Source organism: Pezoporus wallicus, unplaced genomic scaffold, assembly GCF_028554395.1.
Source record: "Pezoporus wallicus isolate ANWC-B61680 ecotype Strahan unplaced genomic scaffold, APGP_CSIRO_Pwel_v1 contig_5542, whole genome shotgun sequence".
In the NCBI taxonomy this organism is placed as follows: Eukaryota; Metazoa; Chordata; class Aves; order Psittaciformes; family Psittacidae; genus Pezoporus; species Pezoporus wallicus.
In genome coordinates, this window is record NW_026640165.1 from 2,381,531 (window position 1) to 2,403,313 (window position 21,783).

General features: G+C 36.2%; 1 protein-coding gene across 3 annotated transcripts in view; it reads right to left on the reverse strand.

The window, feature by feature from the left end:
• Nucleotides 1-21,783, reverse strand: part of LRRK2 (leucine rich repeat kinase 2) — a 70,460-nt gene that overhangs the window by 17,736 nt on the left and 30,941 nt on the right. For all 3 annotated transcript variants that reach the window (XM_057417788.1, XM_057417787.1, XM_057417789.1), the window contains 19 exons: nucleotides 19,905-20,160; nucleotides 19,490-19,678; nucleotides 17,742-17,863; nucleotides 16,929-16,998; nucleotides 16,257-16,477; nucleotides 15,505-15,755; nucleotides 14,034-14,182; nucleotides 13,229-13,322; nucleotides 10,335-10,521; nucleotides 9,784-9,965; nucleotides 9,045-9,274; nucleotides 7,898-8,025; nucleotides 6,469-6,687; nucleotides 4,256-4,457; nucleotides 3,558-3,646; nucleotides 2,513-2,700; nucleotides 1,438-1,592; nucleotides 875-1,021; nucleotides 530-721 (listed from right to left, as the gene is read on the reverse strand). In XM_057417788.1, coding sequence (XP_057273771.1) covers nucleotides 530-721; nucleotides 875-1,021; nucleotides 1,438-1,592; nucleotides 2,513-2,700; nucleotides 3,558-3,646; nucleotides 4,256-4,457; nucleotides 6,469-6,687; nucleotides 7,898-8,025; nucleotides 9,045-9,274; nucleotides 9,784-9,965; nucleotides 10,335-10,521; nucleotides 13,229-13,322; nucleotides 14,034-14,182; nucleotides 15,505-15,755; nucleotides 16,257-16,477; nucleotides 16,929-16,998; nucleotides 17,742-17,863; nucleotides 19,490-19,678; nucleotides 19,905-20,160 — 3,271 coding nt within the window. The remainder of the gene's footprint in view (nucleotides 1-529; nucleotides 722-874; nucleotides 1,022-1,437; nucleotides 1,593-2,512; nucleotides 2,701-3,557; nucleotides 3,647-4,255; nucleotides 4,458-6,468; nucleotides 6,688-7,897; nucleotides 8,026-9,044; nucleotides 9,275-9,783; nucleotides 9,966-10,334; nucleotides 10,522-13,228; nucleotides 13,323-14,033; nucleotides 14,183-15,504; nucleotides 15,756-16,256; nucleotides 16,478-16,928; nucleotides 16,999-17,741; nucleotides 17,864-19,489; nucleotides 19,679-19,904; nucleotides 20,161-21,783) is intronic.

Sequence of the window (21,783 nt, forward strand, 5' to 3'; positions counted from 1 at the left end):
TGCCATTCAACTTAATGTATCTCACATGTTTAAGTATTTTCAAGGTTCTGTATATGTACAAATCAAATGTGATAGCAATTGTGGCTATGTAACAACACCAAACTGACCAAGAGATTATTTTTCTGTTTATAAAAAGAAACAATTCTGTTAGTTTGTAGAATGTAGAATGAATATAGCTTTTTAAATTTCTGTTGTATATGGTCCTACCAAAAGATCTAGTATCAGCTTTACTAAGTGCTAGACTGAATTCCATGAATGAAGTTGCATTATCGGTATCATGATAAACGATTACTACCATTTACACATAACTATACAAAGTAGCTGCAATCTGTCCCGTATTATATACATATACAGACAGCTCTTACATAAAAGAAAAATGAGTTGCTTTTAACTTTTACTGTTATTTTTTACAGAAATGAAACATTTTAAAATAACATGAATTACCCAGATGTTATGAAAAGCTGATGCGTATAATATTTATCTACATACAGATGTACCTCTTACATGCCTAAATGGCATAAATATATACCTTCTTCAGCCTTTTTAAGTAAGTCATCAAGAAGGATTTTTTGGTGCTCTTCACCATCCTGAAAGCTGTACAGGGCCCATTTCTTCAACAGTGTTTCCCCTTCGCCACATACATCTATATCCAGCAAACCTGGAAACCATTCTTCCATAAGAGAATCTATGTGATCCACAACTTGTCCCAGAAGGATGCATCCTTGAAGAAACCAGAAGAGGGAAACTACAATCGCAATCTGCCATACTTGCAACCACAAAGCTAAACTCAACATTCCAAAGGCAAAAGCACAACAAACCAAATGCCAAGCTGCACTCAAACTGGAGCAAAAAATCAGGCTCAGGAATAATTAACCTTTTCTGCAAGAAGGTGCTGTAATCTTCAAAAAACTGTCTGGGTTGTTGTCAAATATTGCTGATTCCACCAGGCAATAGGCTTCAGGAGACCAGTTCAAGTAAATGCCTTGTCTCCAATACATTCTGTTAGGACGAAGAGCTCGCTCTAGAAAATACAAAATTAGATTAAAAATCTGATCTCCAATATGAATGTAATGTTTTAAATGTATGGAAAATGCATGGCCCTTTGAATATTTAATTATAATAAATATGAATATTTAGTTGGTAGGATTATGCCTACCCAACTAAAGAACAAAATAAAGGCTACAGCTTTGCAATGAGAATAGCCCTACATGAGAATAGCTGAATACAATCTTTACCTTTTGCACACATCAATAAAGATCAGGCATTATCTGTTCCTGGGTATTTTTAAGTTACAAAAATGACCACTGCATTTTCTCATGTTTGTGAAGTGGCCATAAATTAGCCAAAGTAAAACAACATAGCTTTAATATGCAGGTGTTGGCATTCGTGATCAATGAATTCGTGCTCACTATTGCTTTTGAAGATAAAGATTTGTACCTCTTCCTGACAGCATGTAAGGTGATACTTCAAGCAACCTGTTGATCAGCCTGGACCAAAATCCCATAGGAAAGTACGGCATCTCATAAAGCCTGATGATAATTTCTGAATTTTCACAGTGGGGAAGCTCTATAACAGGTCTGTGATCAGACAAACTGAAAGAATAAAATATTAGACATTATTTAATGCTGCTCTTTATTGAAACTGACTGATGCCATACAGTATTTATTACATAAAAATTTATTTATTAATGATTGATCAATTCAAATGATCAGAGGGCAGACAGGTAGTGTGTTTGCTTATTCTGCTTGCTTGTGGTAATGTGAAGTTCTGCTGTAATTTAATCCCAACAGAACCTCAATCATTAGATATTGAATGTACATGTGAGAAAAAAACTGAGACACATATAAAGGCAGGTAAAATGTTCAGGTAAAATCTTCCTCTGCCAGAACTTCAAAGAAAATAGAAACTGATGAGTGCAACCATGCAACATTCTCCATTAGGCAACATAAGCATTCTTAAACATACTAAGAAATCTGTAATTGAGGCAGAGGAACTGTGTTAACCTGTTTCAGATAAAGCAAAAGGACCTCATTCAAATCCAAGACACTTCTTTGTCACCACATTTAATGACTGAACTGTTTGGAGGAGATACTGCCTCTGAGTAACTTGACTGTGGTTCTTACTCCAAGCAAACAAGCTATAGAAATTCATGGTTAGTTTTTATATTGCAATAAGAATCTGTAATACTGGCACACTGCAATGTAAAGGTATAATCCTCCTGCTGCATGGTAAAAGAAATATTATCCTTACAACATAAATCATTTTATCATTTCTAGGTTCCTTTTACCCACCATGCTAATAGGATGTAAGCTTTATCTGGTACAAGATCAGCTTAAAATGTCTCTGAAAGCATTTACTAAAATTTAGTGTATGAAGTACGTTATCATGCTTTCATATACCAAATTGCTTTAGTGATCACTAGTCAACCTGATTAAACTAGTTAACCTGATGGGAATGTTTCATTTTGATTGATCTTTATGGCTGCCATTTGTGGGTTTAGCTCTTTGCTTACCTGCTTGGGATTAGTAGTTGATCCTCTCCTAATGGCAAAGCAATCTGGAACTTTTCCAGAAGCTTGAAGTACTGTGACATGTAGATCTTAGGAAACTTGCTCTTCTTTAAAAGGAATTTTTCCACATCTGAACGCTTTACAATTCCTTTAGGATATTTAGAAAAGCCTTCCACTTTCACTGTCAGAATCTTTCAAAAAAGTAAAGCAATTTCAGCTGTTCAGCCATCATTAGATTTCATATTCCTGACAAACTTTTCTCCCTGAAATATTTAGTAGGCTAATACTTAGGGGGGGGAAATGGACTCCATTTCACAGTGAAAATGAACATTTTCGTAATGCTAGCCAGTAAGAAGACAGCAGTGAAAAATATTAAAGCTGTCCAAACCTCTTGTGTGCTACCATTCTTCAGTAGCTTTCACTGTGTGTTGTGACCTTCTAGGTCTTTTCTCACTCTTAATTGCACCAGTTTTAAAGATTCAAACTTACATTTTGTCATCCCATTTCCTACACTGAATGAAAGGTAAAGTTTCAGAGGGTAGGAAATCTGAATATACATAACTGGTGTTTCTAGATCAACATTTCACTGATGATTTCCCTTGAACAGTCAGTCTGCTACTCTCCCATCCCAAAATGTGAATCTACCACTCCCTTTTGCCATCGGTAAGCATACAATGACCCTTTCCCCCTCCCCCCCCCATTCTTACTGCTTTAACCCAAAGCTCCAGCTTTCATTGCAATTTATCACAACAGATTACAGCATTACTTTGCATCCATGGGTTTTTTCTGTTCTACATCCATTCTCGTGTCCAGTGCAGTTTAAATGATACTGGACATTACAGCATAAGAACATAGAACTGCTGAGACGGGCAGTTGTCTTGAAAGCAAACGAAACAGAAAGAGCCAGGTAAACCAACCTGGGTCCTGAGAAAATTCTAGGTAATGAAATAGTAAAGAAATGGTGAAGAAGAATCACGGATGAGTTACAGTGGTTTCAGATGGGAAAAGGTTCTACAAATGTAGATGAAAAAAGCAATCAGGGTCTAACCTGTGCCATGATTTTACACAGCCACTTGGGATCTACAAAATACAGATCTCTCAGCTGTAGTGCTGGGTCTTGAAAATGGAGGAGTACACCTGCACAAAGAATGTTGTATTTAGCAATGCATTTCTCAAGCTCTATATTAAGCACAGTAAATACCCCACTCTGGGCTGTTTTTCTTTCTTGACATAAGCAGTTTGAATAATAAATACAGCTACTGAATTTATGTCAGTATTTCAGGACAGTACAACACAATCATGGTTTGTTCAACTTTACTTGACATCCTGTTAGATTTGTGATCTGACTTGATTTTCTTCCCAAGCAACTTATTTTTTGGTTTATTATTTAATCTTATACAGTCTGTAAAGCACTGAGATAAGCTGGAACATGTATTTATCTAATCACTATTCTATTCAAGCTATTACAGCAATTGCAACTTTCTTCAGAAACTGTGCTATCTAAATAGCAGTTATAACGTTTTCAAGGAGGAGTAAGAGATATAAATTGTTACAGTAGTAATTCTTTATATCTTGGAATTCCTTTGTGACATAGTAACCTGGATTATCAAACTAAAGCTACCCAAGCTTAAGCATTTCAGCTTAACACCGTGGCAAACTTTTGTGAGATTTAAAAACACATACAGGTTGGTCTGCTGCAGATGTGCAATAAAGTGCTAACAAACATACCTGAAGAGAATATTTTACCTGATTCATTCAGAAAGTGAATTGCGTGAGGGAGTTCATTTTCATCCAGTTGTAACTGGCTTTCTTGTACCAGTCCCAGTAAGCGTTTCTGATCAATCACAGGAAATTCAACTGGGACATTTTTACGTTCCAGCAAAATTCTCTTCTCCAGCTCCAGGTAGCTATCAGGAATTAGCTGACCAACCACTGGTTGTTCTCTGATCTGCGTAATTAGGAATAATAATCTTAGATGTACTCATTTATTCATGTGGGATTTACTGAATACAATGGCTTCTGAAAGGTAGATGTAACTGATTTTTCTTCCAGAATTTTAACATGAACATTCTTCTAAAAATGAATACTCAAAGAAGAAAACATTTCCATGTTTCCATAAAAAATGATGTCTTCTTAGAAGACACAATTTCAAAGAGAAAGGTTTGATTTGAAGTAAAAGGAAAATATTTTCTGTATGAACAGATGATGTTACACATCTCAGGTGAGCACAAGACAGAGGTAAATGAATAAAGTTTATACCTCTTGTAATCTGTAATCTTTCTAGACATGTCTTCAGATAAACTGGGGGGGAAAGGGTAGTAGCTTAACTAGAAGTCTCCATTGCTGATAGTCAGTGGACAAGAGGAGAGGAAGAAATAAATTTAGCTAGGTTAGTGACACTTAGAGGAACCAGCCGCATGCTTTGCCCTGTTTCCTGAGCCTGCGTTCCTTCCTGGAGACATTGTTTCACCTTTGTTATTAGCTAGCACCCAAAACTGTTCTTCCGTCTCCGTGGGTGCTGTGCTAGTCTGTTGGGGTTTTTTTTGAGGAAATGGGAAATAATTTTCCCAACATTTCCAAATTGGCTTCTTAGTTTGTAATCTTCCTCTAAAAGAAGTTAAACACCAATGCACTGTGGCATTTGTATGCGTCAAGAATATAATTAGTACCTTGTGTAATTTCGAAGACTCGGAGCACTTTCTAACAATGTTGAATACTTAACTCACTTTGTCCAACTTCAAAGCAGGTACCTTGGAGCACTCCTTTCACAAAGTGCCTACATTAATTATGGAAAATATCTCCCTTTTTTCAGGCTACCTTCTGTTTGTGTGAAGTTTAAATGTGAGTTTAAGTCATAGTCACAAGAGATGTGGATGTTACAGGAATAACTTCTAGACAGAGGGAAATGTTTTCAAAAAGCAGACCTTGTCCCGAGTGCTGAAGAAGTGTGGACCTACAGGGCTACATAAACGTCTACAAACATCAGCTCTATTCACGCCTACTAAATGTATGAGAAGTCAAATTAATCCATTCCAGCTGAATAGGCCACCTCATTGCCACTTAGCACTGGTTAGCTATTCCTTGAACTGTGGAATGAAGTTAGGCGGATTATGGATGCAGCTAAGTTCCTGAAAGAGAAACATGAGGTGTGCGTGCTTTTCCTTTCCTTTGAACCACCACCAGTGTGAGGTTGGTCATAAATACAGCATTAGCTCTATAAAATCTTCCAAGCAGTAATTCTGAAGAAATTTGGGCTCTGCTATGATTTATGAAGTTCTGCCACTGACTGCAGTAGTACAGGACATCACCTTTTCTCTTTAACAAACATGTTATGACACTGTACGTGATTGATACTGTATAAATGAAAAAATAAAAACATGTATATTCTTTTGTAACAGATGGGATCCTGTCTTTCTGTCAGATTTATGCCTGGGCTAGTCTCTTCATACTTATTATTCACACTTACTGCTTCATGCTGCTGCTTAGGAGATAAGCAGAGAATTCCCCTTTCTAGGAAGGGTTTCATACTATATAAAATAAAAATCAGTAAATGGAGAATTAGTTGGCTTTCAGAAATCACAAAACCTTACTTCCTGGTGCCCTGAAATCTTGCACTACATATATTGTAATTATATGATGCCATTCAACAAAAAGCAGGTTTTGATCATGTTTCTTCATGAAAAAAGATGGCCTATTTTTAATTAAATATTCTATTTATGGCCCTAGTGCTTGAAAACAGAACTTAGCTGAGATTTTTACTAAGTTGATTTTTCTGGTAGAAAATGAAATTAAAACAAACCTGGTGGTTTTCCTTCATTATTTTGCTGTGTGTAACATTTTCTATAAGGCAAGATGAGTTTGCTGTCACACTAAAAATATACTTAATTATGTGTTAATTCATGTTAAATCCTGAACTAATGCTAGGATGTTTTCAACATTATCAACAGTATGTAGCTCACCTTGAAGTGAAGACTCTCCTTTATTATGATTTTCCGAAGTCTGATAATGGAATCAGATTCTTCAGTAGCATTCACAAAGTGATAATCTTGGATTGCTGGGAAGCCTCGCTTATTCAACAGCTCTCTAGTAATTTTACTCATGCAGGCCTTACGTTGCATTTCATCAGAAACATCTAAATGAGTGCCAACAAGAATGACGGGGGATGTTGAAGCTCGAGCCTGTTAGTAAGATCCAGACAGTTAATGTTATTATTTCATATCCACACAAAATGTGAGCAATTTAGTCAAAACACAGAATACAAAGAAAAAAGCAACTGTTTATTCCCCTTTAAATGTAACTCTTTAAAACAAGTTTGAAATCTGAAATACTATTTCATGTCTTTATTCAGAGGAAGTTTAAACTGCAGTCTCATAAAATAGCCTTGACTTGATAAGGCAGTAAAAATGCATTACAAACCATGGTTACAAACCATGATTTTTAACATACAGAGGTGAGTCTATTTTAAAATAGAAATATAAAACAAATCTGCTTTTTTTGAAAAGAAGCAGTGTAGATCTGTATTTCATACTTTGCAAATTAATAACATTGCCAGTAAATTAGAGGGACAACTGCATTTTTCATTAAAAATGATCAACAAAAACGGAAAGCAAAGTGTAATCTGCTAGTTGTCATTAGAACAGTGCAGCAATGATACATTTGCAAGCACTGCATATCAGAGGAGAACACATCAGAAATGGGCTTCATCAACACTAAACATACTATAACCCTCTGTCCTGTATCACTGCTCAAGGTGGAAAGAGTGAAAAAGACAAGCTTAACAAACAGAATCAGTATACAAAATCTTCATGTAATAGCACTGCTCAGCCATGGCTAACCATCATACGAAAGGAAAAGACAAGGAATGCTCACTCACCATGGGGTGATTTCATCAAATGAAAATAAAATAGTGAAATAAAAATATATGTAAGCAGATCCTTAGACCAATTTTCCTATCATAGTCCTGGAATCATTCCTGTTAACAACAGGAAGCTAAGCATACACTTAACAGCATGATTTCAAACCTGCATCTACTCAGTTTTAAATTAGTAAAATTCTGATTTCCACAAAATTTACAATGGCATAAAAGAAAAAGCGGGTTTAACTACTCATCCCTTTAACACTATCCCTTTCTTCTTTTTATCAGTTAATTTCACATGTTGCCAGAATATGTAAACTATTCTTTTACACATCACTCTCTACCATTGGAAGTACAAACTGGTGCTGATCATATTTTAAATATGTATTTCAGCTCTTGTTTCATCTTACTGTTTTTATTTACTGAAGAGCTTCTTTCCTCTTTCCCTGTTTGAAAATATTTGTGGTTTATTTGCTGCTCACCAGCAGCTCCCTAGAATGTGAAATTCCATTCTGTATGTATCTGTGGCTTACCTTGATGTTAAAAAGCCATGGCTTCATAGCATCTATCGCTGCATGTCCTTTGCTGAGATCATAAACAGCAAGATATAAAGCTCTTTGGGTCATAAAATGCGGATGGGTACTGTAGAACTCTTCTTGTCCTAATGATAAAAAATTTCCACTGTTTAGTACTTGCCTCATTGAACATCTTCAAGTCACAAAAAGGCAGCAGAACACTTATTTTCAGATAACTAATCCACAAATGAAATTAATGCTTACAGAAAATCATCTAAATTGAGAGGAAACCTATAATAACTATGAATTTTAGGTAGGTACTATGTGGTAGCTTAATGACTGAAGCGTAGTGTTCAAACATGTAAGCTAGTTTAAAGTCAAGAAGTGTAAGATTTAACAACTGGATAAACATGTTTGCTACAAACACAACTTGAATGCTCATGATTCTTTTAAAATTTCAATATTGAATTTCTCCCTCACTCCTTCCTACCCCTCCTTCTTCCCTTCCTTGCTCTTATCCTTTCAGCAAATTTAAAATAAGACTCCCAAGTTCACATCATTAAGCACTTCAAATCACAATTGAAGCTGGACATTCAGCTTGAATGATGCTCTTCTGTGCTTATCCATTGTGACACAGACTGTATTTAAATGATCACAGACCCACATTTAGAAGCAACCCTTCTATAGGCTAAAGTGCCCTTTACAAGTGCTTCTGGAGTTGCCCATATTTAGAAAGATTTCAAAAACCCCGAACTTCAAAGTCTCCTAAGTGCTTTGTTTACTGGGACATTGCAAAACAGTGATGCTGTAGAGCCTAGACAGAGCCAGAGTATAGAAGGGAGAAAGAGAGTTGAAAGATGATTCTTCTGGTGATTACAAACAGTTTCTTGCTATTCTGAAGTAACAGTTCTAAAGTGCTGTGGTTGAAACGAGTGGTCAGACCACGTCTGATGATGAGAAATTTCTGAGGCTTTGTATTAAATTTGAGGGATTGGTTGCCAGTTTATAGAATTCACTAATTTATAAGTAGTCACTTGACTTTTGGTGTAAGCTTGCATAATTCTACTATCCACAACTCAAAATTTCACAGGCCTACTCCAAGAATAAGTAATGCATTAATGTGTTAGAAAAGGCAACAGGAAATGACAATAAGCTCTTCAGATACCTCCAAAATCCCACACATTTAATATAAGATCTTTCTTCAATTTGCCTTTCCCTTGAATGATCCAGTCTTCTACATCAATGCCTACTGTAGCTTTTGAAGAGCCCAATTCTGTCCGTTTGTATTTCATTAATTGTTGTAGCAGGGTAGTTTTCCCACTGCCGGTGTTTCCAACAATCATGAGCTTCATTCTGTTATAAGGTACAGCCTTCTTCAGTCGCTGTTGAAGAAATCTGGCATAAAAAAGTTTGCAGAACTCACAGCAGTGTGTAATAAAGAAAAATACCAACAGCACTCAAGACCAAGGAAAAAATCTAAACCCATACCATTTTCTTTATATTTTCAATATCTTTTTGATATTACTGGGATTTTAACAATCTATTCTAATTTCTGATTTGAAAGTTAAAGCTTAATTCAGAATATGCCTTTTTTTGTTTTGTAATTACCCAGAAAATGTGCTCTGTGCACTTGGGAACACAAGGAACATATTCAAAATAATTGGTAAGCACCGTTTATTGCATGGTTTATAGAAGCACAACATTCAAGAAGTAATATAGAAATCACTAGAATCTGTTTTATGTGTGTGAGTTCATATGATATGATACCTTCCATAAAGTAGCATACTGGAGTTCGTTAAGACAAACCATCATGTCTTTTTAAAAGGATATGTTGTTTTATTAATGCTTACTGCATATCCCAAGAAAGCAACATGAGGATATTCAAGAACAATAAGGCCACAAACCTGATAATGTCTCTGGCTTTGTATCCCACGTGTTTGAAATCTAAATTAAGATTGAGTCCTTCCAAAGGAAGATCCCAGATTTTGGACAGTTTTCCCATTTCATCAGGAAAGAATCTCAAATCGGGATTATGACTTACATCCAGAGAAGTCAAGTTCTCTAAGAAGCCGATCTGAGGAGGAATCTAAATAAAAGAACATTTATCGGGTAATTAAACATTACAAAAAACAGCATGAGCATGAACATTAAATACTTAACAGAATTCAGTATTACTTTTACCACTGTATTTTTAGCTTCTTTTTTTTAATAAACGGGCCTGATTTCACATACTAATAGACAAAGGACCTCAAAATGAATTCATCATACAAACTGATTATATGATGACACATTCCATGAAGAAGAGCTTAATAAAATACGGTGATTTTCATTCAAAGGAAATAGTATTTGCAATTACATACATTTTATTAAGGATTTTTGTGGTATGAGAGGTGACATAAAAAAATCAAAGAAACATTGAAAAACTATTTTCTTTAGATTGAATCTTATAATTTACCTCCTTTAACTTGTTGTGGGATAGGTGTAGCTTTTCTAGCCTAGACCATGCACATGCCTTTTCACTCAAGTCCAAGAGGTCGATTTGGTTATAATTAAATAACAGCTCCCTTAAGTTTAATGATTTCCAGTGCACTGGTCCAGGCAGGCTTATGATCTTGTTTTGGCTTAAATCTACCGATCGCAAACTGAAAACATGAAAAATAAAAAAAACAGAAGTTAGGAAATAAAAAAAATAAAACTGAGATTTGTATTGGAACTGAATGACTGGTTTGCCGATGACACCAAGCTGTGTGGTTCAGCTGATACGCTGGAGAGAAGGAATGCCATCCAGATGGACCTTGACATGCTTGTGAGGTGGGCTGATGCCAGCCTTATGAGGTTTAACCATGCCAAGTGCATGGGTCAGAGCAATCCCAGGCACAGCCACAGGATGGGCAGAGAAGAGATTCAGAGCAGCCCTGCGGAGAAGGACTTGGGGGTGTTGGTGGATGAGAAAAGGAACATGAGCCGGCTTCAGTGTGCGCTCGCAGCCCAGAAAGCCAACCGTATCCTGGGCTGCATCAAAAGGAGTGTGACCAGCAGGTCGAAGGAGGTGATCCTGCCCCTCTGCTCTCGTGAGACCTCACCTGGAGTATTGTGTGCAGTTCTGGTGTCCTCAGCATAAAAAGGACATGGAACTGTTGGAAGAAGTCCAGAGAAGGGCCACGAGGATGATCAGGGGACTGGAGCACCTCCCTTATGAAGACAGGCTGAGAAAGTTGGGGCTGTTCAGCCTGGAGAAGAGAAGGCTGCGTAGAGACCTCATAGCAGCCTTCCAGTATCTGAAGGGGACCTACAAGGATGCTAGGGAGGGACTCTTCATTAGGAAATGTAGTGTTAGGACAAGGTGTAATGGGTTCAAACTTAAACAGGGAAAGTTTAGATTGGATATAAGGAAGAAATTCTTTACTGTAAGGGTGGTGAGGAACCAGAATGGGTTGCCCAGGAAAACTGTGAATGCTCCATCCCTGGTGGTGTTCAAGGCCAGGCTGGACAGAGCCTTGGGTGACATGGTTTAGTGGGAGGTGTCCCTGCCCATGACAGGGGGGTTGGAACTAGATGATCTTAAGGTCCTTTCCAACCCTAACTATTATATGATTCTATTCTATGATTCTATGATTCTACTATTTAATAAATAAGCAAATGGATTAGATATCAGAACAGACAGTTTTCTGTCAGGAATGTAGACAGAAGATAGAGAATTGTTACTACAAGCAAAAGTAATTAAGGTGTTATTTTAAGCAGGTCTTCATTAACTCAGAAAATACATACGATTGATTTAGTACAATATTCTTTCAGTGTATTTGCCTGTGGATGAAATTGCCTTATGATGAAAATAGACATCCACATTGTACTATGTGCATATGTTGTAGACAGTAAATGGAAGAGTCACTTTAAATAAAAGTGTACATATTGTGGTAACAGTCCACTACCTTATTCTTTCTACAATTTGCAGATGTGCTTGACTGTTCAGATTAGTAGGAGACACAGATAAATATGGTTTGCACTCCTGTAATTCAACTGTAAACAGTATAGTTAATATACATTTATACAGGTAACAGAGAATGGAGCTTAGCTCATGACTTTAATTACAGGTCAGGGCAGGACCTGTGCAATGTCTAATTTGCTAGAATAAATATATTTAAAAAGGTAATTGCAATTTAGAATAACACTAACATGCAGTTTCATGGGCTTTTTTGATAAATTTCAAATAAAAAAGAAAAAAAGCAATTGGAACTTGCTGGTATTACCAACTGTCTAGAACCCAAGATTCCACTTACAAACTGGAGCTTTACTGGGTGATCTGAGCTGTTCTCTTTCTTGTTACTAAGTTAGGAGATTAATGTCAGATGGTACACATATCTCACATTTTTATCAAAATGTTTCTAAGAATGTTTGTAAATACATACATGTTCATTAATTATATAGTTCAACTTCACACACATTTAAGAACTACGTAAAGAAGAACATTTCATTTCTGTAAGTCATCTGTTGGACAAACATGCTGTTTACGTTGCTGTGGAACATGAAGCATGAAACTCATTGATTTGCCTGGGCTGAGAGATGTAGAACCTGAAAGGTGCACCATTTTTAACACATCCGTTAAATTGACTGCTGTGAATATAAATGTTAGCTTGATGAAACAGTGTAATATCATTTTAATAATGATTTGCTCTATGTAAATTTGACCAATGTAAATTCACAAATTTGTGCATCTACCTTCCCAGGGTGCCATCAGCACTCACATCTACCCACATCTATCAGATAACTGATCTGATTAACCCTTGCTAGCTCTCCTTCCACAATCTGATTCTAGTGACCTGTTAAGGTCAGTAAATTCTATAAAACAAAAAAAAGCAGAAGCTTGATTTCCACAAGAGAAATGCATTGAAGGTACACCAAAATAAACGTCACATGCATCTTTATCACAATTCCATCTTGAGGAAGTGTCATTCTTTGAGAATAAATATCTTGTGATGTTTGGGAAGTGAAAAACTAATCTCAGTAGCCTTGTGCAAATGTCTGCAGAACTTCTTGAAAAGGAAAAATTGCCAGTGTCTTTTTATTGCTGGTTTCAAGAAAATACTTAATTCATTCTGGACTTCTCAGCAATAATTTTCAGCTTCAGTTCAAGCAATATACGCTCAATAACAATGATCTGAATTTGAGGAACAGAATTGCTCAACGAAGAAAATGGGACTGGTTTGTCTTCAGTTAAAAGCTTCTAATTTTTGAATTTAATGTGTTCAGAGAATTTTTTCTGAAACTCAGTAAAACATGTATGATTTCTTGCTTAACCAAGGTCTTGCCATGAGATTTTCAGTAACATCAATAAATACAATAATAACTTACTGCGGTAGAAGAAGAATTGCTTCTGGAACTTTAGTAAACTGATTTTGAGATAATTTTAAACTTGTTAAGCCGGATGACAAGTCAGGTATTGTTTCTAGAGCAGAAAAAGAGGTTAATCCTATTACTTTTCAGAACTGCTTATTTTTAACACTTGAATTTTCTAAAATCAAAGACAGACTAAAAAGGTGAGTCCAACACCTTCTGTATACACAGGTCTTTTTACAAGCTACTGAAGGCAGAATCTGAAACTTTTTTTCTAAGCTGATTTAAAACTAAACTCCCAAAACTAAAGAAGTTTCGAACAGAGTTAAGGTACCGGTTTTTATCACATTACATCATACTATACTTCACCTCACACTGGCATTAAATAATGAAATAATCTTATTTACACTTTGCTGTATTGCCAGTATACATACATTCTCATAATTCACCCAGTGAGTGTTGCATCTTATGCATATCAAAATGACTCCAACGATTCAGCTGTGTTTAATGCAAGGCTAAGAGCTACCTTCTGAAATACTGTTATAGTAATTTAAAAATGGAAGATTCTATCTTAAAGACAAATAAATTCTGAGAGCAATTAGGAACTCCTGCAGTATTATTATAATCTTATTTATGTAATTTGTATTTTTCACAGATAAATTAATTTTGACACCATTTCACAAAATATGCTAAGCCACTGCAACACACGCGGGACAAGCATATGTGGTATTCTCCTTTTCTCCCAAGACTCTGAACGCTGGTGGCTGAGGAATTTTGTGGCTGGGAATGGTTCCTAGAAGGTGGATCCTACTTTCACACTTACCAAGAGCATTCATCCTGGCGTTGAACTGCTCCAGTTTTGTACAGCCCATGAAGACATTCTCAGCAAGGGATGAAATATTGTTCTTACTAATGTTTAAAATTTTCAGTTCTTTCAAGCATATGGGTGAACATAAGCATGAAATTTTGTTTCTGAGAGAATAATAAGAAAAAAAAAAATCCGTGTTTTGTTCAGAAACTATTAGCTGATAAATTAAAGAGTATCGATCTGACAGTGCTATCCTTACACTGGTAAACCACAAATAAGACTTTTGCCTGTATAAAGGCCAATAAGTCAGTAAAAAGCCTGGTAGAGTGGCAACATGCAATTATGTGACTGATACTAAGATTGTTGTAATTCATTTGGACAGCAAATATAAGCATGTACTACAAGGTGTCAGTTCCAGATTACATACTGCGGCTCAATCCCACACAAAGAGGATGGTTGCATTTGCAAGTAATTCTGTTTACTAAAGATGTGTTTGTAAGATTACAGTCACAGATTATCAATCTCAAACAACAACAAAAAAAAATAAACGGAATTCTGTATAGGGGATAGAATGGAGGATGAGCATCAATGCTACGAACAATGTATTCTGAGAAGAACACCACCAGAGAGAGACAAAGACCCTGAAAATACAGAGACAAAAGAACCAAGCAGCACTGTTTTGCAAAGGTAATGTTGCTAATAAAATTCAAAATCAAGCTAATGAAGAGAAGAAATGCAACAGGATTTTGAATTTAAAATACCGCTTTTATATATTTGACTCACATATTTAATACTGCTTCCCTTGGTTACCTACACTGCTATCTTTATACTTTGTGAACTTGTATGTAAGAAACCCATTTAAAATAAATTACCAGAGAAGAATGAGACAGTGTCTGCAGTTTACAGAGCTATCGATAATAGTATTCTTAAGAATAAGGTATAGGTATGAATTATCTCATGAGCAAATTCAATACAAAGTGATGCTAAATGAAACATTATGTATTTTCTCTGCTTCTGCCATTTCATACATATCCATAGCCAACAAAAGCCATTCCATGAGCCACTATAAAAAAAACCAACCCTCTGGTGAATACAAAATAGAATGAAAACTGTGTTCTGTATACCAAAACCCTAGTTGAGGGTACAGAGACAGAGACAGAACTGTGTCTGGAGAGGACGGTGTCTGGAACACTATGGAGACATATTGCTGAACCCAGGACACAGCAGAAAAATGCTGAACTACAACATTTTTAGTATGTCACTGAAACTGCAATGCCCATCAAGGCCCAATACAGATATTCTCATGTACTTTGTAATGCAACACTGAAAGTTGTAGCAGTTTACACAGTGGGGAGATAATGCCAATTTCACTGCTGAATAAGCAATCCTTTTGGTGCTGTAACAGTCATCTCTGTCACCTGGATGACAAATGCATTACTTGCTATTGTGTTTGTTATGCTACATTCCACTTACTAATGCTACTCACCCTTCTAGCAACAGCTGTTCCAGATTTTCAGCAACATTTGTAAGAAACTCAGGAGTGCACACAAGCTGATTGTATGAAAGATTAAGTTGCTTTAGAGTCGGACATCTGAGGTATGGATCCAAAGCAAAGGAAGGTCCAATGTCATTTCGAGAGATATCAAGATTTGCAATACAATTCATTTTTAGTAAATAAGTGGGAAAAGAAGTAAATCGGTTACTGTGCAAATCCAAGTAAGTCAAGCACTTCAAGTTCTGAAAGAAAAGGATAATTTGTTTTTCAAAAGTGAAAATATGAATTTACAGGTTTTAAATTGATTTATATTTTATACAACTTATTAATTTACTTCTATTTCTCTAACTAGGAAAACCAGCAGAAAATAGCAATCATACCAATGTAAACCACAATATTTCTATTACAGAATAAAACATAAAGCATTCTTCAATATTTATTAGCTCAGATTCATAAAATTTAACAGCAGTAAATTGCCTGCATTTCTCAGTTCCATTTACATTATGTTACTCAATATAACATGTCCTAGAGCACTTCTCCCCAGTAAATGACTTAAAACAGTTCCATGAAAATACTTTTATTTCTAGCTGAATATAAATCTGAATGAAAACTAAGTGAATGTATGAAGCATGCAAAAATATACTCCCATATTCATGGGCAGTACTGTTACGGGTAGTTGTTAGAGACAAACAACTTATAGTAACTAATCTCAACTTGTATTACATAAAATTAGGCATAATTACTTCACACAGTTGTTCTGGAATGTTTGTGAGAGCATTTTGGTGGAGCTCCAGTTTCTCAAGATGTTCCAGATGACTAGTTAAGCAGCTATTCTGGCTAATAGCATCAATATTCTCCAGTTCATTCGATGAAAGATCTAGTGATTTAATATATTCCTTTTCTGAGATCAATGAAGAAAGACTGTCGGATGGTCTTAAATGTGGTGAAATTTTTGAGGTGCTTTCTATTAAAACAAAAACATGGGAAAAATAGCATTATTTCATTTATCACATTATTAAAATTAAAATCAATCAAACTTGGAATCTAAAAATGCAGAAGACAGTGAATGTTTGGATATTGGTAAGATCCAAATCCATGAAAACTTCTATTAAGAGACAGAATTTTGTAAGACAGTAGAGAAGAGATGAACTGCACTGCACAACAGAAGTAACTTTTGAAAGCTAATAAGGGCACTCATGAAATATCATTGTTTAATTCTACATAAATTGTTTGTGAAGCTCAGGAAAAAAAAATCCTAGATATGTGTTATATGTACTCCACTGTAGTATTTACAAAATGTATCTTCTTCTTTGTAAAGAAATACACAATCTGACTAAAATCTTTGCAAGTTATGCTTGTGAGAGAATAAAGGATGCAAAATCTGTTATATATGTTAAACTGTATAGTTTTCTTACTGGAGGATTCATCTGAAGGCAAGAATTTTCTTCTTTGTTTTATTAATGGTTCATAATCAGAGCCAGGTCCCTGGAAAATTACAGAAGAGAAAAAACAGTTATGGACACATACAAATATGGTCACTTTTAATCAGAACTTCCAGGGGGAGCCAAAGAAACTGTACATTTCAACTAAAAATAACAATAGGTCACATCTCTATAAAACTTACTGATCCATTCAATATGAAAGAACAGTAGAGCTGAAGTGTAATGGAAGTAGTGCATTTTTTGGCAACCTAAAATTACATTCACTAGGGAGGGGTGATAGGATAGACCAGGATATTACAAAAAAACCCTTCACTGGGGAAGCAAGTGTCTACAGTTTCCTTTTATAGTCAATGGAAAGACACAAGCTCCTTTCAAAGGAGCGTGACTTTGATTCTACTGATTTGTCCTCTTATGTCTCCTTATAAAATCAGCCTCCATTCATCACAGTAGCACTCTGAATATTAGTTCCACTAAGGTAGTTGAGTCTTTGTGCATAGGCTGACAGTTTTTATATATCCCGTTGAACACCAGACCAAAAATTTGAGCAATTCCCAGGAATGTGTACTTTCTATTGATCATAAATTTTTGATGAAATAAACTCTCATCTATACAGTGATTTGGAGCACAGTAATTGCATAGCAATAAAAAGAAATACTAAATGGCAACAGCAGGTCAAGAGCCCATATAGTTACATGACCTTTCCTAACACTTGATTATCAGCAATTTTGCAGTAGGCAACACAGATGGACTTAAAAGAAGCCTGGAAGGAGTAAGGAACTGACTTACCACAGAGTAGGAATGTCGTGGCATAGTAGGAGAACCTCTTTGAAATGCCATTTCCCTACAATATAAGTCAGCAACCGCAATGGAATTTGACTTCTTTTTTGTAAAAAGTGAACCTTCACTTCCTAGTACAAAAAAATAACACAGGAGGACAAATAAGTAAGAAAAATATTTAGAATCATAGAATCATAGAATTGTTCAGGTTGGAAAAAACCTTTAAGATCATTGAATCCAACCACAAACCTAGCACTGCCAAGTCCATCACTAAACCATTTCCCTAAGCAGCATATTTACACATAATTTAAATACTTCCCGGGAGAGCAGCTCAGCTACTTCCTGGGCAGCCTGTTCTAGTACTTGATAACCCTTTCAGTGAAGAAATTTTTCCTAATATCCAATCTGAACTGCCTGTGGTGCAGCTTGAGGCTATTACCTCTTGTCCTATACTGCTTTTTACTTGGGAGAACAGATTGACCCCCACTTCACTGCAACCTCCTTTCAGGTAGTTGTAGAGGGAACATGTCTTCCCTGAGGCTTCTTTTCTCCAAGCTAAACAAGTCCAGTTCCCTCATAAGACTTGTTCCGTAGACCCTTCACCAGCTTCATTGCTCTCCTCTGGACACATTTCAGCACTTCCATGTCATTCTTTTCAGGAGGGGCCCAAAGATGCTTTGTAACACATCTTTGTACTACTGCAGTGTAAATAACATTTTAAAATAGGAAAAAAATGTATTTAAATAGATAAATTTGCACTCCCACATTTATTGAGAATGAAATATCAAATGCCATTCCAACTTTCATGATTTGGGGTTATCTGGACCCAGTTAGTGTTCCTCTTCCTAAAGCTACTTTTAAAACTCTTGTTGGCAAAGCTTGCATTCTTTTCACTATAATTTACATATGACTTAACAGCTTTCCTGTGTGGGACAATATAGTACTTATCAGTATGGTATGTCTGTGCTACAGTCCTACAGAACTTAAAACCAGTGCTGAATGATGTAAAGGAAAGAACAAAACAGAATCAAAACAATTCCTCAGGATTTTCTGATTCCAAAATTCAAATTCTTCATCTGTGATTATTTTAAGTACCCAACAGTTCTAAACCAACAGTGACACCTGAACAAATGAAAGTCATATTGGAAATCAAGGCCACTTACTCTTGCTGTTATGTTACCAATATTATGACAGAAATGCTGTAGGTTTTATAACTAAAGGCAGTCAGATTTCCTGACATGCTTACCAAGAATGATGTTGGACTGAACACACACTTGTCATTTACACTTCCTGATCAATTAGACATCCTTGGAATAGCACTTGTTTCACTTAATTTACTTGCTAACAATATAGTCTTTTATACTGGACTTACTGTACATGCTTAATTTAGAGACAGCCTAGCAAACAGGGATTTCTAGACCACAATACACCTGACTTCACGATAAGACAAACTTCACTCTTGAAGCACTTGCTTTTTGCTGTAGACTGTAAAGGCAGCATATAAGAACAGTTCAGAAGCAAACATCAAAACAGTATCTACACTTGGTTGGATGGATTCCAGATTTTCACTCTGCAAATCTGAATGCATGAAGTACTAATTTTAAATATGTAACTGAATAAAATGCTTTAAGATCCTAATTTTTTTTTTTTTCAAGGGAAGTAGTTTATCTCAAGTACAAATAACAACTGATTTTGGCTATGCTCTAGCCATGGTACACTACATTGGGTTTATAAAAAGAAGAAAGAAAAACAATTACCTTCACTATCAATATCATCACTCAAAGGAAAAAGACTGTCCACTAATGGGTCAGAAATGAAATTCCAATCATAGCTTTTATCCACTCCATCTTCAGAGAAGTTTAAATCAGAGGAAGTTCTTGATCTATCCTCTGAGATATTCTTCATCTGGAATTTAAGCACCATTCTTGCTAGTGCAGAACCCGCATCTGTATGTATAAAGAAACAAAAAAATAGCATGTTCTCCAAGAAACACAAATAGCTTTAAAAAAATAGCAGAAATAACTTGATTTATTTTCAAGGTTTGGCAGTCTTTCTATAACCAGCTGAATGCTATGAAGAGATCTTCAACTGAATATCTTGATCTAAAACACTTACATAAGACCATCAAAAAATATTAACACATTTTGTATACCAAAATCTATATATACTCACTTTGTTTTCTTAATGGAGTAAGTTTATCTGGGAACAAAGGAATGAGCCACGAAGGTTCTAGTCTCCCAATACCAAATCCTCCAAGACATATACTGCTGTTGGTTACATCAAGGCTAAGTTTCTTTAAGAGCAAGCTGATGATTTGACTATCTCCTCTCTTTATGCTGATGGTTAAAGCGCTCCGAATATCCTGCTCTCGAGCACCATTGGCTAATAGCAATTCCACTAATTTAGGATTATTTCCTTTCTCACAGACCTAACAGAGAAAGCGATCAAAAACATTTATGTGAAGCACTCAAACAACAGCTCTGCCTGCATTAAGAGACTTGTCTTAAATTCACATTCATTGTATTTTTATGATCATGTCTTTTTTTTTCAATTCCCTGCCCCACAGAGCATATGCCTGCCTATGTTCTTTGGAACATTTTCCCCAAAGTCTTTCCCCAAAATATAACGAATGCCTGAGTTCTGTAATTTCTGCCATGAGTGCAAAAAATTTCCAGGCAAAAATGAATGGTAATTTATATAGTCTGGTTATTCCATGTAGTCTATGGCAACTCCATTTATTTATCTGTTCAGTGGAGAAAAGACACTTGGGGATATTTTGGCATGTCAGGTGGATATCAGATGAACAGGCAACAATGGTGAGACTCATCAAGCTTTGCCTAGTTCTAGGGAGGTCAGGTCCACTGACTTTACTCCTTCCAACCTCACCCTGCAGAGCTACACAGAGCAGTGTTGCTTGTGAATATTACCAAAAAAAAAAAAAAAATTATTTTCAGAAATACTTCCACTTACTTCAGTATTTCCACTGTGGTTTGCTAACAGTGATGTGACTGCCTCAGACTCCATGGACTAATGGTTGGTTCTAAACCCAGCTGAGCTTATCAAATCCAGTCAGCTCTGCCAGAAGTGAACACTTCCTAATTCACTTCAGACAGGACTGGTGGGGTTGTCTTGGACCCTTTAAAACTTTGACACTGAAGCAAAATTAAGAAGTGCTCATACACTCCATCTCTCACAAAAATTTTTAAAGGCAGTCATATTTAGCAAGTAGCACTTGTAAGCAGGTGGGAACAGCCTCTCTCTTGGAATGGCTGAATCCAGATGGGATACTTGCCTTTGGCCTTATTTAGGACACCAACGTATTTAAAATAGTTGATGTTCTGGATGTGGCAACTGTCTGGACAGACCATGGAACTGCAGCTAGTGTGACTGCAGGCATTCCAAGATGTTATATTACTATAGTTGTGTTGATAAATATTACGAAATCTAACCAGAACAGTAAAATCAGCACAAAATCTGACTATATTAATGTTTAGGCTCAACACAAAGTAAAAGAAAACCAAATCCACCATTCCAGACAAAGCCATTTTGGGTGAAGTCTTCTTTGCAGGACTAGAACAGAGTGGGACTAAGCACACTGAAACTTATCTTTGCACAGTGCTGCCTGCTGGCCCATCTGTACTTAGCTTCACAGAGCTTGGAAAGATGAATTTGAAATATCAACTCATGGACTGGGCTCTAATGGGCTTGATGCTACCTATGCCTGATTAGTTCAGAAAAACTGACTGGGACTTTGCAAAGCTTGAGCTCTAGTCTTCTGCCTCAAAAATAAGCCAAAGCTAATGTTAAATCAGTACCTAATTGAATCCAGGTTTGCATGTGAACAGGGTAAACAATCAGAAAGCAGGGACTTTAAAGTGAACTTGTACCAGAACTGAACCGGCCTTGTGGGCATATTCTAGGTGTGAGTGAACCTGTGAGTTTCAATAAAGTGAAGGGTGTTTCAATGAACATCAGGTTGAGTCTGTAGTCACTGTGAGTAGCAATGGTTAATACCAAACCAGTCACAGTTAGACTACACTGGGTATTGGTG